Source organism: Bubalus kerabau, chromosome 6 (genome assembly GCF_029407905.1).
Source record: "Bubalus kerabau isolate K-KA32 ecotype Philippines breed swamp buffalo chromosome 6, PCC_UOA_SB_1v2, whole genome shotgun sequence".
Classification (NCBI taxonomy): Eukaryota; Metazoa; Chordata; class Mammalia; order Artiodactyla; family Bovidae; genus Bubalus; species Bubalus kerabau.
The window spans coordinates 103,406,809-103,422,377 of record NC_073629.1 but is presented as its reverse complement, the minus strand read 5'-3'; the positions used below and the strand labels follow the sequence as shown (position 1 = coordinate 103,422,377).

Genomic DNA, 15,569 nt, shown 5'->3' with positions numbered 1-15,569 from the left:
GTCTTTTAAGGCCTGTGGTCCTGGAAGAAATCCAGAGCCAATAAAGAAATCCATGTGTGCAGCCTCTTAAAGACACGAAACTATTCAGGCCAGGGGCATGGGAGTTCAGTGCCTCCCCGAGGGCTCGTGTGCCCCTCCTGATCTCTGGGCCCCATGTGGCCCCTGGCAGTCAGTGATGAGTCCCAGATGAGCTGTTTCTTGTCCCTTTAAGCAGCCACGAGGCTGCAGCCCCTGTCGCTGGAGAGTCCCTGCAGGGCCAGAAGTAAATGCCTCTGCTCGCAGGAGCGGGACTTGGAGGCGCTGGTCAAACGGTTCAAGACGGACCTCCACAACTGCGTGGCCTACATCCAGGAACCGCGGCAGCTGAAGGAGAAGGTCCGCGCTCTCTTTGAGAAGTACGTGCAGCGGGCAGATATGGTGAGCTCTGCCTCCCACCCCCACCCTCCCCTGTCCTCTGGGCTCTCCTCTCCCTCGTAGCTAACCCCTTCTGCCCTGTCAGGTGGAGATCGCGGGGCTGAACTCAGACCTGCAGCAGGAGTACACCCGTCAGCGGGAACACCTAGAGAGGAACCTGGCCACTCTCAAGAAGAAGGTGGTCAAGGAGAGTGAGCTGCACCGCACAGATTACGTCCGCATCATGCAGGTACCCACACGCGCCCTCGGATACCAAGCCATCAGAGATGAGAAAGTCTGCCAAGGGCCCCTCTGAGACCACTGTCCTCAGGGCTCCCCCAGTGTCCTAGGGAGCCACTAGCTTTCTCCAAATTTCCTTCTTTGACTCATCTCCTCGGACCTCCCAGAGCTCATCCTGGCAGTGACCATGGCCCAGAACCCTACCCAAGGAGGCTTTCTCAGCATTTCCATGCCTACTCCTGCACTTCCAAGGCCCATTCGTTTCTGCCTCGTCTTTCTTCACCAGGCAGCTGTTTCTTTTTTCAACCCCCTCATCTTCATGCAGAGCACTCCTGCACCCTGCCTCAGGCCTCTCCTTGACCCCGTTTCCTCTGGACCTGCATTCACATGACTTTAGCTCTCCAAGTCACTCCCTTCCATCTCCTCTTTTCTGTTTCCAACTCTTGTTTCACCTTACTTTGTCTTGCTGTTTTTAGTCTGCTACCTGTATCATATGGTCCCTGCTGGCCAAGTCCTCTCCTGGGAGCATGGCCAAGTCTTTTGTCCTCTCCCGGGAGCATGCCTGTTGCCTCCCACCTCCTCTGGCTTTTCTGATGCCTCAGGTCCCAACTCTTCTCTTGGGTCCAGAGCCAACTACACCAACCCTAAGGGTTGTCCTCCCCCTGATTTAATGAGGCCTCCCAGGACCCTTCCTCTGGCTATTCAGAGAGCCTAACCCCATTACTACCACTTCCACTCAAGTACACTATCAGGACTGCCAGGCAGGATTCTGCTGCCAGTTTCTATCTGGGTATCAGTATCATCTGAGGCAGTTAACGTGAATTAATAGTAAGAGAAAACATCAGAATTACATTTATAAGGCACATATCTTTTAACATTTGTATTTCCTTAATGCTATAATTTAAATACCAGAATGGGAATGAACTACAGTTGAACTATAACAAATCAGTTCCGAACACAGCTGGGAAGAGCACGGTGCCGTCTAGGCCAGACCCAGGCATAGTGGGCCTCATGCCACCTTCCAACCAGCCCCTGCCCACGGCCCAGCTCCTGAGTCCTGAAAGCAGCCAGAGGCCCAGAGATGGAAGCGGATCCAACAGATGGGACTCTTCGCAGCAGCTGATACACTAGGGGTAGGAGCCATTGCTAGGGGTCTTGAGTGTTCCCTAGCGTGGAGAGCCCCCGTGGATGCTGCAGTGCAGCATGCAGGGCAGGGGGACAGGGCGACTACAGGAGAGCTTGTCAGCTAGTGACACTGCTGGACTCTCATCTGTGATTTACCACCAGAGCACAGGCCTAAGGGGTCCTCCAGGGGCTGTGTTCCTCTCTCTGTGCCAACCAGGCCCCCAAAGCAAGTATCAATCCCAGGAGAAGAAGGAAAAGGAAAGAGGGTGGAGACTACAGGATAGATAAGAGTAAGAGTATCAGCAGGAGGCTGCTCAGGGCTGGCAGAAGGTCCCCCTTTGGCTCCCCCATCCCCCAGGGACTGCCTGCCCACTCCTGCTGAGCCAGGGTGAGAGTCAGGGGAGCAGAAGCAGAGTTGACCCAAGCAGGGGACTCCGACAGCAGTCAGAAGAAGCCGTCAACAAGGAGCTCCTTGGAGAGTGTTTGCTGCAGCGGCATCGTAAACCTGCGTGTTGCAGAGCCCTGCAGATGCATAGAAGTGCTGCAGACAACCACAGGGGGCAAGAGAGGGGTTAGGATACAAGGCTCTGGGGCCCCACCATCCCCTCAACCAGGAAGACTCCTTGCTTATTTCAGTGGGCTCTGTGTAGGATTTTGTTTGGAGGACATAAAAGAAACTTTGAAAACCTCTATTCTAGATGATAAAAATTGTTTCCTTCTTTGATCTTAAGGGCCAGGCAAGGTGTTGGGGCGGCAAAGCATAGCCTTGTCTGAGTTCAGAGCCGGTTTATCCTCCTGATAGCCACTCTTGCTGGCAGGTTCGGGGGAGGGGAGACAACTTCAAATTCTCCAGGAACCACCTTTCTATCTGTACAAAGAGGAGAAGATGCCAACCTCAGCCAGTGACTGCGAGGATTGAATGAGCTAACTAATGTAAAGCATCAGGCACTAGCCCTGTACAGAACAGGGGTTCTAAAAAGGCAGTTTTCCTTCCCTTCTCCTGAGCAAAAGACTTACTCAAAAACCAAGGCAAAATCCAGCAGGAGAGCCTAGGAGTCCATCACAGCATGGACTGGGGGTACCTGTGAGCTGGGGGCATGGAGATAGGATGATGCAGCCAATTCCAGACCTCCCAGCTGGTGGCCTGGGGCACCCGCTGCCTTAATACATGTTTGTAAGGAACTGCGTCTACAGGAACCAAGGCCCTGACACTGAAGTCTCAAAGGGCCGAGGAAGGCTGGGGCAGACATGGCATCTGAGAGAAACTTGTTAGAAGACATGGAGAATGAAGTCACTGTTTCATCTGTATGTTCAGACAGGAGCACTTGTCACTTATTCTCATGCATGCTTACAGATATGAAAATAGGATTTGCAATAGAACTTTATTCATTCAGGACACATGTTTTGCGAGCTTCTCACATGCCAAGCTACAAGCTGACCATGGAGGATTCCCAGATGAATGTAAAGACTTGCCTACTCTCATGGGGCTCACCTAGGGGAGTGGAGCCCGACACAAGCAATCACTGCTCCGCACCAGGCATGTAGTCTGGCCAGCGCACTGGAGAAGCGGGCTTCAGCTAGGGGGTGTGGCATTTGAGCTAGGCCTTGAATGGTGAGTAGAGGGGGTCAAGGAGCAATGGAGGAAGAACCTTCCAGGCCAAGGATACAACCTGAGAACAGTCAGAGAAGAGTGAGACCTTTGGGGTGTTTGGGGACCCTGGAATCCTCTGACCTAACTTTATACTAGAGCACGGGGGCCTGCTGGAATGGTAGGTAGCTTAGGGTCGCGTTGAAGGGGCTTTTTGTGTCACACCAAGAAGCACGCAGTTTATCTTATAAGCTGGTGCCACCCAAGTTTTATTAAGTAGGTAGGGGTGTTATCTGTTCTGGAAATGTTACCTCTATGGGCAGGAGGGAAATACCGGTAGGGAAAGGCAGGTGGCAGGAAAACCCTTAAGAAGATGACTCTCATGTTAAAGAGAGATGCCAGGCCTTGGGAGGGAAGGTTGTGATGTCAGAAGACATTTCAGAGTAGAGATGATGCGTAGAAATGTCAGGTTGGATGTGAGAGGAAGGCTGAAAGAGAAACAAAGAAATGGTTCACTTGTGCATTTAGGCAAGTGGTGACCCCACCAGTTTGTGGGCTCAGGAAGGACACCACTGGATGCGGGGCTCCCAAGTTTCTGGAATAAATCTGTTGCCTACTTTTTGTACGCTAACCAGACGCTGCTGTATTCTTAAAGATGTCAACCCAAGGTAGGCCAGTAGGGGGTGCTCTAGGTATTTCCCCTCCATGCCCTTCTTCCTGGGAGTCTGGAGTTCAATGTCATTCCCATCTGGAGCTTTCTGGCGTTGTCCTTAACCAAAGGCAGTCCTGGACAGCTTGGCATAGCCTCTTCGTTCAGAAGGCTTTCTATCTAAACAGACCTTGGCATCCCTGAGTGTGTCTCTTTCACATAGCCCAAGTCCTGGTGCTCAGGGGATCAGGGTTAGATTTTCCCTACCAGAGGAGCTGGGGTGGGGGGGAGGGGAGCTGGGGTAGCTCTGAAGGATTGTAGGAGTTTTTATAGACCATCCTGACCAAGGAGGGATCCGGAACAGAAGGCTCAGGAAATCTGTTGCATTCACATTGTAATTTCACGAAACTACTCAAGGCATATACAGTTGACCTCAGTGTGACCTCTGGACTCCTCAGAACATGGGCCTCCCCAGAAAGCCCTCTGGTACTTTTATACTAAGGCAGCCCCACTTGTACTTTTCCGAGCTTCCTTGGCCATCATCCTGTGTGAGGTGTGGCCGGAGGTGATGTACATCAGTGGTGAGAGAGCAGAGCCTGGGAGGCACCTGTGGGCAGACACAACCAAATCTGAATCCCAGCTCTGCCCTCCATGCACAGCCTTGGATTCCTCTTCTGAAACTGAATCTCATTACAACTTTCTCTTAAGGTGGTTGGATAGATCAAATGATGTCATGTATGCAAAGTATCTGATATGGTGCAGGAATCTAGTCAGCCCTGAAGTTATTATCTTGTTGTTATCATCATCAAGGGCTTCCCTGATAACTCAGTTGGCAAAGAATCCACCTTCAATGCAGGAGACCCAAGTTCGATTCCTGGGTCGGGAGGATCTGCTGGAGAAGGGATGTGCTACCCACTCCAGTATTCTTGGGCTTCCCTCGTGGCTTAGCTGGTAAAGAATTGGGTGGCTCAGTGCTTGCTCCCTCTTAGCTCTGGGCCTGAAACACTCTTCCCTATCCCCTGCCTCCACAAGGAGGCTTCCTTACACTGGTGACCCCCCCCCACTCACTTCTCTACATTGGATCCATGCTGGACCCCCGTGTCTGGCATAATAAGCACCTAATAGGCTTCCCATTTTTATGAATGAATGAACAGAGCAGAGGAATCAGGTTGCGCTGAGTCCTGGGCCTCAGTGATGCTCGAGTAAGGACTGAGCCATGTTCTGGAGACCCATCTAGGAGGCCATAGAGCTGTCTAGGGATGGCAGTGGGGTCAGAAATGTGTATATCAAAAGGTTGCAGCCAGAGGTCCCAGTCATGGCCACAAGGTTGTCAGGGTGGAGGGAATGGCAGGGGCTCCATGTGGGGCCACCACAGTGGCAGAGGAGACATGCTGAGAGCTGGTGATAAATGAACACGAAATTCAGTTCAAACACAAAGTCAACAGGGTTGAGTGACATGATGAATAGAGATTGCCTGGGAAGAAGTACCTTAAAATGTTTCTGAAGAGAACTGTGGAAATGGCACTTTTAGTCTCTGATCTTTATTCTGATAACTATTACTTTATTGAATGAGGCAGAGGACGTGAAACTAAGTGACATCAACCAAGAGGAGGTGTGGAGAGAGCCCCTGAGCAGGCTGGTGTCCCCGGGGTTCCCTGGGACTCTCTGAAGACTCCTTTCTACCTGGTTTCCCCTGACTTTACCCCTTGATTTGTAATTTCCTCATTAGGAACATTCATCTTATTCAACTTGGCATCTTGCATTAGTTATTCATTTGCTTATCTCTTCCACAAATATTTATTAAGAACCCCTTACGGGTCAGGCAGAGTCCAAGGTCTTAGAATCCAATGAATACATATTTAATTCATTACGTCATGATATAAAGTCAGCAGGGAAGAAACAGAGCATCTGAAAGAAAATGTGGGCTATGCATCTCCAAGGTTTGGGCTGTTTAAAGGGGTTAAAAATGAGGAGAAAACCTGCTGACTTTATCGAAAAACAGGCACAAAGCTGAGCCTGAGAGAACAAAGAAGTGGCAATAATTGGGCATTTCATCCAAGAGAAAGAACATTTTTTTTTTTAATGAGGAATAGTGAAATTAAGTGATATACTATAACTCTGAAGGCAGATCTGACCTGCTTAGATGAAGAGGCGCTGGAGGGAGGGCCTGCCAGGGTATCTGCAGTTCACATCCTCAAGGCTTATCCCACTGGCTCAGGATCACCCTGTCTTCTGGGCTCAGACTCCCCCCTCGCCACTCTGAAGATGGACTCCCAAGCTGAAGCACAGTGTGTTTCCGGAACTGGTCCATCCTAGGTAGATTTGGCCAGTGTTTGCTTCGTCAGTTCAGTCCAGTTCCTAGGAATCCATCCTGGTCACTCAGGCAGGGCTAAGTGCCTTTGCTGCGTCCTGCTCCTCCATCCGAGTAAGGTGGCCACCTCACTAAAGTGTGCCCAGACCCCTCACCAGACCCTAAGCTCTTCAAGTAATGAATGGAAAAAAGCAAAGTGGAGTACAGCACTGAAGAGCTCTGAGCTCTGGGGCCAAACTGGGTCAGAATCCTGGCTCTGCCACATGTTATCTATATAGTTTGGGTAAGTTACAGCACCTCCCTGTGCCTCGGTTTTCTCGGCATTCTGTGGTCATAACAGAATCTATGCATTGGGTTATTATGAAACTTCAGTGCATTGAACCCATGAAAAGCATTGTTGTTGCTACTGATGGGAAGAGCCTGGATGGATGGGAACGGTGCATACTGTCTGTATCTTACACTGCCAGAGTCCACCTGAAGGTGAGTCAACTGATACCCCAAGAGACCAATCCACGAGCCAGAATAAAGACTCATGCCACCAGAGGAACCAGAGATGTAATCTAGAGCCAGGACCAACCCTGACCTTCCCCTACACCCTCAGCCCCAGGCCAGGGGAGCGCCTGTGCCCACTGATCACTTATCCATCTATACTCACTCTCTCCTCCTCCTTTTCTATAGGAAAATGTCTCCCTGATCAAGGAGATTAATGAGCTCCGCAGAGAGCTGAAGTTCACCCGCTCCCAAGTCTATGACCTTGAAGCAGCTCTGAAACTGACCAAGAAAATTCGACCAGAGGTTTCAGAGACAGGTAATATCATCAGTGGCCAAGAAAGACAGGCACTGGGATCCAGGGCACAGAGGCAGCCACAAACAGGTCTCCTCTTGGCTTCCAAAGCTGCCTCTCCCAAGCTGCCTCCTGCATCAGGCCACACCCACCCCATGGCCTTCTGGGCACCTCTGCATGCCACGTGCCTGTTCCTCAAAGGCTTTGTGAGGACCCTACCACATTCAAACACTCACAAACCCAAAATCCTTGGGGTTAGCTAAAGTTTCAGAATTCAGGATCTTTGAGATCTTAGGAAGAACGTACTATATATGCTATACATAAATATACTATACGTTACATAACATCCCTAGAGGAGTCTGGGGCAGTGCCCTGAAATCAAACATATTAGTCTTTCTGTAGAGAAACATATGAATATTCACACTCAAGTTCATGAATCTTAAATGCTTTCCATTTTTAAAGTTTTTAGCATTTTACAATTGTGGGTAAGGAATTGTGGACCTGTACAAAGAAAATAAAGGCAAAAAGAAGGACCAGAAACTATTTAAAGGGAGAGCAGGAAGAATGACCCTAGAAATGTTAAACAAGTTAGTTATTGCAGTTATAAAGTTCCTCTGAATTTCTGATAGCCAAGACAAAAAGGGGAAAAATATAATACTTTATATACCTCTTGTATGGAGAAAGGATGTTTTTTCTGGAGAAGCAAACCTTTCTCTGGTACAAAATTCTATGAGGAACTTAATACATGGAGCCTTATGTATTATATATAATACGTAAGCCTTATGTATAATACATAAGCCTTATAGTATATATAAAATTGTGTGTGCATGCTAAGTCACTTCAGTCATGACTGACTCTTTGTGAGCCTATGGACTGTATAGCCTGCCAGGCTCCTCTGTCCATGGGATTCTCCAGGCAAAAATACTGGTGTGGGTTGCCATGCCCTCCTCTAGGGAATCTTCCCTACCCAGGGATCGAACCTACATCTCCCACAGCTCCTGCATTGCAGGTAGATTCTCTACCATTGAGCCCCCAGGGAAGCCCATATATATGATCATATATATAGACTTGTCTCACATGCCATTTTTGTTCGAGTTGAAGAGAAGTTGAGAGGGTCAACTCTGTGAGTAGTACCGGAAGAACAGTATCAGCTGTAAAGAACTGACATGAGCGTACCACATGTGTCAACATGGCTGAGAACCTGGCTTCTTGGAGGTGAACCCATCTTCAGTTAGAAGTGATGCATAGATGCATCTGTGAATAATTGCAAAACTTCTCTTTTAAAAAATATTTCAAATATTCCCGAGCAGTCTGGCAAATAACCACTTGAGACCTCCTCAGGATGCTGTATGATACAGCCAGGTTCTTCTTACTGCTGCTGGGTTGGCCAAAAAGTTTTTTGGGGGTTTTTCCATAAGCGCTTCAGAAAACTCTTAACAAGATTTTGGCCAACCCAATACAGTGGAAACTGTCAGACATAGACAGAAATTGAGAGAAAAGTCGAACGAATTTCCACAAATCCATTCCCCAACTCAAACAAGTGTCAACTCCTATCACTCTTGCTTCCTTGGTCTCTCCAGCCCCAGCTCAGTTATTTCCTGCCTTTTCCACAGTAGGTTTTTCTGGAGCAAATCAAACATCATGTCACTTGTTTCATAGAGCTTTACTCCAGGGAGAGTTCATCTCTCCTAGTTGAAGACAGGTATTACCAATTGTCTGCCTTGAAATGAAGAAGGCTGGCTTCTGATTTTGAACATGAGGCCAGAAAAACAAGTTAGCCCCAAATACACATTCCCAAGTTGTTTAAAATTAACCAGTTCATTTATTAATAGTTTTAAACTAGGCAAAGGCAAGCTGTGCAGGCCCAAGAAGGTGGATAGGCTGATAGGCCTTTGTATGCGGTACCTTCGCAGGGTTGCTACTCTCCCCAGGGCTCCAGGGCTTGACTGAGGAAATGGTTACCAGGAACACTGAGTAACACAGGGAGGATAAAAGGTCAAGAGTCTAGAAGAAATCGAGAGCCTAGAAAGAGCAAGAACCTAGGAACTGTAGCAAAAGAGAAGACAGAAGGAGCAAAGGCAGAAAGAGAAGGAGCCAGACTTCACCTGGAAAGGATGAATGCTGAATGCTGGCCCCATCAGACCAATTAGAGGTCCAAGGCAAGGCTGCCCACTGGCCATTGCTGACCACTTCCTCTTTGGTCAGCAATCTCGCTCTTCCTTGGCCATCATCATCTGTTCGTTTCTAGTTTTTCCTCCAGGGAAGGGGTCGGCAGTAGAAGGAAGGAGAGGGAGAAGCTTGACTGTGGTACGGGAGCTGGAGACATAGTTTCTCAGTGAAGAAGGTGGCAAAGTCATTCGTTAAGGGCAGAGGAGAGGGTGGATTTGACAGTAATTTCTTGGATATGATGCCAAAAGCACAGGCAACAAAAGAAAAAAATACAATAAACGAGACTGTCAAAACTTAAAACTTCTGGGCATCAAAGGACACAATCAACAGAGTGAATAGGCAACCTATGGCATGAGAGAAAACATTTACAAATCAGAAGTCTAATAAGGGGTCAATGTCCAGGATATATAAAGAACTCCTACAACTCAAAAAAAAAAAAAAACACCTGACTGAAAAATGGGCAAAGGACTTAAACAGACACTTTTTTCCCCAAAGAAGCACATGAAAAATGCTCCGTATCATTAACAATCAGGGAAATGAAATCAAAGCCACAGTGAGATACTGCCTCACACTCATTTGGATGGCTACTGTCAACCAAACCAAACCAAAAAGAAAGAACCAACCAACCAAACAAAAAAACCTGGAAAAGACTAGGGCTGACAAGGGTCTAGAGAAACCGAAACACTGGTGTACTGTTGATCTGAACGTAAAGCGGTACAGCCACCGTAGGAAACAATAAGGTGTTTTCCTCAGAAAATGAAAAATAGAACTACCATCTGAACCAGAAATTGCACTTCTGGGTTTATACCCAAAAGAAGTGAAAGCAGGGTCTCAAAGAGATATTTGCAAACTCAAGTTCACAGTGGTGTTATTCACTGCCAAAAGGTGGAAGCGGCCCAAATTTCCATCAATAGATGGAATGGATAAATAAAACGTGGTGCGTGCATGCTGAGTCGCTTCAGTCGTGTCCGACTCAGTGCAACCCTTTGGACTGTAGCCCACCAGGTTCCTCTGTCCATGGGATTCTCCAGACAAGAATACTGGAGTGGGTTGCCACGCCCTCCTCCAGGGGATCTTCCCAACCCAGGGATCAAACCCGAGTCTCCTATGGCTCCTACACCCCAGGCAGATTCTTTACTGCTAATCCATTGGGGAAGCCCTAAAATGTGGTATGCTGCTGCTGCTGCTGCTAAGTCGCTTCAGTCATGTCCGACTCTATAGATGGAAGCCCACCAGGCTCCCCCGTCCCTGGGATTCTCCAGGCAAGAACACTGGAGTGGGTTGCCATTTCCTTCTCCAATGTATGAAAGTGAAAAGTGAAAGAGAAGTCACTCAGTTGTGGCCAACTCTTAGCGACCCCATGGACTACAGCCTACCAGGCTCCTCCATCTATGGGATTTTCCAGGCAAGAGTACTGGAGTGGGGTGCCATCGCCTTCTCCCAAAATGTGGTATAGAATGCAATGAAATATTATTCGGCCTTAAGAAGGAAGGAAATTCTGACATGTAACATAGATGAAGCTGAGGACATTATGCTAAGCCAGACACTAAAGAACAAGTACCACATGATTCCACTGATCTGAGGTACCTAGGGTCGTCAGATTCAGAAAGACAGGAAGCAGCATGGTGGCTGCTGAGGCTGCAAGCAAGGAAGTCGCGGAGCTATATAATGGGTATGAGGTTTGAGTTTTTCAAGATGAGAAGAATTTTGGAGACTGGTTGCACAACAGTGTGGATGTACTTAACACTACTACACTTAGGAATGGTTAAGAGAGTAACTGTGATGTCATATAGACTTTATCACAATTTTCTTTCTAAGTGGGAGAAAGGAGTTGGAGTAGGGATTGAAGTTCCTGAGTGCCACTGTGGGGTATGAGAGTTTGCTGATGTACATAAAGTCCATCTTTTGGAAGCCAAGAATTCGAATCTCACGTGTTACTTTTACTGGTAGTGTGCAGCAGGCCAGATGTGAAAGTGGAGACCCTGGACAGTCGGGTTATCTCGGATTTGTGCTAGGCAGGGTACCTGGGAGCAGAGCAACAAGGCATCTAGAATACCAAAGTTGCTGTCATGATGACAGAAGAAACTCACCATGGGTCTAACTGGACAGAAAAGGGAGTGAATCTAAGAGGAGCCCATTTGGTGGGTAAAACATGGAGCTGTCCAAGAAGATGAGCTCTAAATTCAGCCAAAGAAGAGGTGAATGGAGCACTGGACTGAAACACCCTGGACGTGGCGAGGGAAGGGAAGGCACAGAGCTGGCGGGCAGGCCAAGCACGTTAATGGCGAGAGTTGGACCTTGTGAGGCCCGGCAGTAGGATGAGCCATGAACACCGGCATTGCTCAGGAGGACGGCAGCACAGAGGCAGGAGGAGGGCTGAGGGTCTCCGGGGACGTCCTCAGGGAACATGCGTGGGTGACCACAGCAGGAGGCATCTCCAGGAGCAGGTTTACGTGAGGACGGGCAGCTTCGAAGCCAAGCTGCGTCAACAAGGAGAGCGGCACCCTCTCTCTGTGGGGGTGTGAGGGATGAGCAGCGCGCATGGAGGGACCTCAGGGCAGGCAGACTGGGGGGATCAGAAGAGGGGCTGGGCTGAGGTCAGGCTCCACATTTGCCGTATCACTCCAAAGCATGTCTCTTCACTTCTCCACTGCTGGAGGGTGAAATGGCTCCTCTCTTTATTCCTAGTGTCTGGGATGGTGTGTCTACCCCATAGTAGGTGCTCCATGAACATGTACAGGGGTGGGGGTCGGGGCTGGTGGGGGAAGGAAGGATAAGCTGCTTCCGAAAACCTTTACAGCAGTCCGGGGACAGACCTCCCAACCCTAACCCTGCCCTGTCCCCTGCAGTGTCCAGCGAGGACTTGCCCAGTGTCCCTCCCACCATGAGGTTGAATGTGCAGGAAGAAACTGGGAGAATCATCGAGATGCAGCGCCTGGAGATCCAGCGCCTGAGAGACCAGATCCAAGAGCAAGAGCAGGTCCCTGGCTTCCACCCCCTGGCCGGGATGCAGCTGCCGTCCCTCAGTGGAGAAGCAGATTTAAAGGCCCAGACCAAGTGACACCCTCTGGTGAGACATCTCCAGCCTCTCCAGAAGGTGCGCCATGCGCCTTTCCTGGACTGACTCTGGGCTGCAACCCAGACCACACAAGCCTCTCCCCCAGGCCCTGGGGAATCTGGGACACAGGCAGAATAAAGGTGTTAGCCCACAACCACGTCCAACTCTCAGCTTAGCCACAGAGCCGGGGAGGGGGGAAGGGAAAGAGGGACCCTGAGGCCCAGGGGGCTTCTGCTCACCCAAAGCCGCCGCTGCCAACCCCTGTCCAGGCACCTGGCTGCCCGCCCCTGCAGAGATCCCATGCCCCTCCCCACACCGGGCCTCAAGGGCAGAGCTATCTGTTAACTTCTGACCTGCCTTTTCCTCTGCCAGATGCATCAGGGTCAGACAAACCTTCCTATGTTTTCTTCTCACTTACGAAACTTAGTGAGGTTTTCTGAGGATTTTCACATCTGTGTGAAAGAGTAGCATCAGGAGCACGGCGCCGTTGGTAGCGTTCCCCGACGTCTTCCATCACCTGCGAACCCCGGTGGTAGGACCATACGCAGAGCTCTGCCCTTCCTTCTCTTACCCCCCCTCACTCTCTGCACTTGTCATCCTCAGTCTGCAGGGCCCTGCCCCACTCCTTCATTTCTGGGGGGTGCCTTTTCCCCATGAGCCTATACGGGCTGGTCCAGCCACACACACCAGGAAAGGTGGGTTTTTGTGCACTAAGAACCCATATGTCTTCTCCCACCTGGAGAAGACATCCTTCTAATACCCAAATAACAAATATTAAGCCCCCAGTCTCTGCTGCACCACTGGTTGTCTTAAATCTGGCATCTCCAAGGCATCTCCCCATCTTTCCCAATCTGCTTTACCCCAACTCTGGGCACTGCTCTTGAGTTAGTTTCCTAAGTAAGAGCTGAGACAGAGCTGTGAAGCTTGCCGAGGCTCTCCCAAAGGTTGAGAACAACAAAAGGAGATGCAGAGCAGAGGCCCCGAAGCAAAGTCTACATAGATCTCTCTCTCTCCTGAGCGACTCCCCACCCCCACCCCCAGCCCACACCGTTTTGCAGGGGCCAGCTTATTCCCTCCAGACCAGGGTTCACCCAGCAATGTCCCCTGCCCACAGGGAGACTGGGCCCAGAACATTATCATGCCGAGTACACGGGCTCTTCTGGGAACTCAGACTTCTCCATCCCAAACTAGCTTTACCCTCTTCCAAAGAAACTGACTCGGAATGAGGTTGGGGAGGTCAGTAGGGCCAGATGGTGGGGATCATGAAGGCACCTTACAGGTCGGGGACCATCCAGAGGCCACCGCTGAGCCACTGAGAGTCACTCCCCACTGCTTCCCAAGCTTTGCCAAATAGGCCTCCTTTCAGTCCCTGCCAAATTCTTTCTTGCTCCTGGGTCTTTCCACATACTGTTTGCCCTGCCTGATATCCTGCCACCTCCACCCCTCGTTCAGTGAGCCTCTCCTCATCTATCAGGTCATAGCTGAAATGTCACCACCTGAGAAAGACCTTCCCTGATCCATTCCTCCCCCGCTCCATCAACTTCCCTCCTAGTGAAAGTGAGAAAAGTGTTAGTTGCTCAGTTGTGTCCTCTTCCAGCGTGCCCTCTTTGTGATCCCGTGGACTGTAGCCCACCAGGCTCCTCTGTCCATGGGATTCTTCAGGCAAGAATACTGCAGTGTGTTGCCATGCCCTCCTCCAGGGGATCCTCCTGACCCAGGGATCCAACCCCAGTCTCTTGCATTGCAGACAGACTTTTGATCATCTGAACCGCTAGGGAAGGCCCCCTAGCCCTCCCCATGACATATCCCTTCAGTGTGATGCTGCCTCCCCAGGCTCTCCATTTCATGGGGTAGGGGCTGTGTGTTTTCAAAGTTCACTCCAGAGCAGAGCATTGGCTAAGGGACCCAACTGTGGTGGCAGGGACCATTAGGAGGACTCCATGACCAACCGAGAGGACAGCTGCTGGGACCAAGATGGTGACCATGGACATTCAGAGAAGAGAGTTCTTTTGACTTGAGGACTAAAAGGAGTTATCCAGGCAAAGCAGGAGGGAGAAGGACCCTGCAGGGGTAACTGGGGCTCTTCTGAGGGCCAGAAGGAAATTCACTGGCTAGAGTGTACCAACGTTCAGGTGACAATTTTTTCACCTTAAAAATGGCTTAGGATGAAGATGTCACATTTCACCCTCAAGATGGGTCTTATGTTACTGATAAAGAAACCAAGGACAGCTAAAGTAGCTGGCACGGGGATCAGGATTACAGCCTGGTTTGCCCAGAGACATCCACATCCCATGCTCTTAACCTGGGACTGGAGAGGTGCCCAAACAGAACACTGGGCCAAGTGGTGGAGGTTACAGAGTTTGAGGCCCATAGCATCTAACGCAGAAGTCAAAGGAGCAAACGACTCTGACGCTAAACTCACCTAAGCCCATGGCTGGCTGTGGTCCACTGGGGAAGGAAGAGGTGGGGAAATCCCAGGCCAAGGGAGAGCCCCACCCACAGGCAGAGCCTGGCACCTCAGCCACCAAGTCAGCAGGGCACTTTCTCAGCTGCACAGGGGTGAGCACAGCTTCCTGCTGGCAAATTTGGGACCAAAAGGACAATCTTGTTTGTCTCCATGTTGTTCTCTGATTGATGTATAGTTGATTTAAAGTGTTGTGTTGGTTTCCACTGTATAACATAATGATTTAGTTATACATGTGTGTGTGCCTGCCAAGCCACTTCAGTCGTGTCCGACTCTTCGCGACCCCATGGACCATAGCCCGCCAGGCTCCTCTGTCCACAGGATTCTCCAGGCAAGAATACTGGAGTGGGTTGCCATGCCCTCCTCCAGGGGATATTCCCGACCCAGGGATCAAACCCACGTTTCTTAAGTCTCCTGCATTGGCAGTTATGTTCTTTACCACTCGTACCACCTGGGAAGCCATATATATACATATTCTTATTATTCTTTTCCATTATAGTTTATTACAGGATATTAAATATAATTTCCAGTGCTATACAGTAGGACCTCATTGTTTATCTGTTTTATATATAACAGTTCATATTAACCAGTCTCAAACTCCTAATTTATTCCTCCCCCATCCTCTTTCCCCTTTGGTAACCATAAGTTTGTTTTCTATGCCTGTGAGTCTACTTCTATTTTGTAAATAAGTTCATCTGTGTCATATTTTATATTCCACCTATATCATGATACTTGTCTTTCTCTTCCTGAAATACTTCACTTAATAGGATAACCTCTAGCTCCATCCA

At 49.5% G+C, this 15,569-nt stretch overlaps 1 protein-coding gene across 1 annotated transcript in view; it reads left to right on the top strand.

The window, feature by feature from the left end:
- Window positions 1-12,329, top strand: part of CFAP57 (cilia and flagella associated protein 57) — a 70,264-nt gene extending 57,935 nt beyond the window's left edge. Inside the window, exons 20-23 of the mRNA XM_055586156.1 lie at window positions 283-417; window positions 500-643; window positions 6,985-7,114; window positions 12,109-12,329. Of these exons, the coding sequence (XP_055442131.1) occupies window positions 283-417; window positions 500-643; window positions 6,985-7,114; window positions 12,109-12,320 (621 nt within the window). The 3' untranslated portion in view covers window positions 12,321-12,329. The remainder of the gene's footprint in view (window positions 1-282; window positions 418-499; window positions 644-6,984; window positions 7,115-12,108) is intronic.
- Window positions 12,330-15,569: the final 3,240 nt, after the last annotated feature.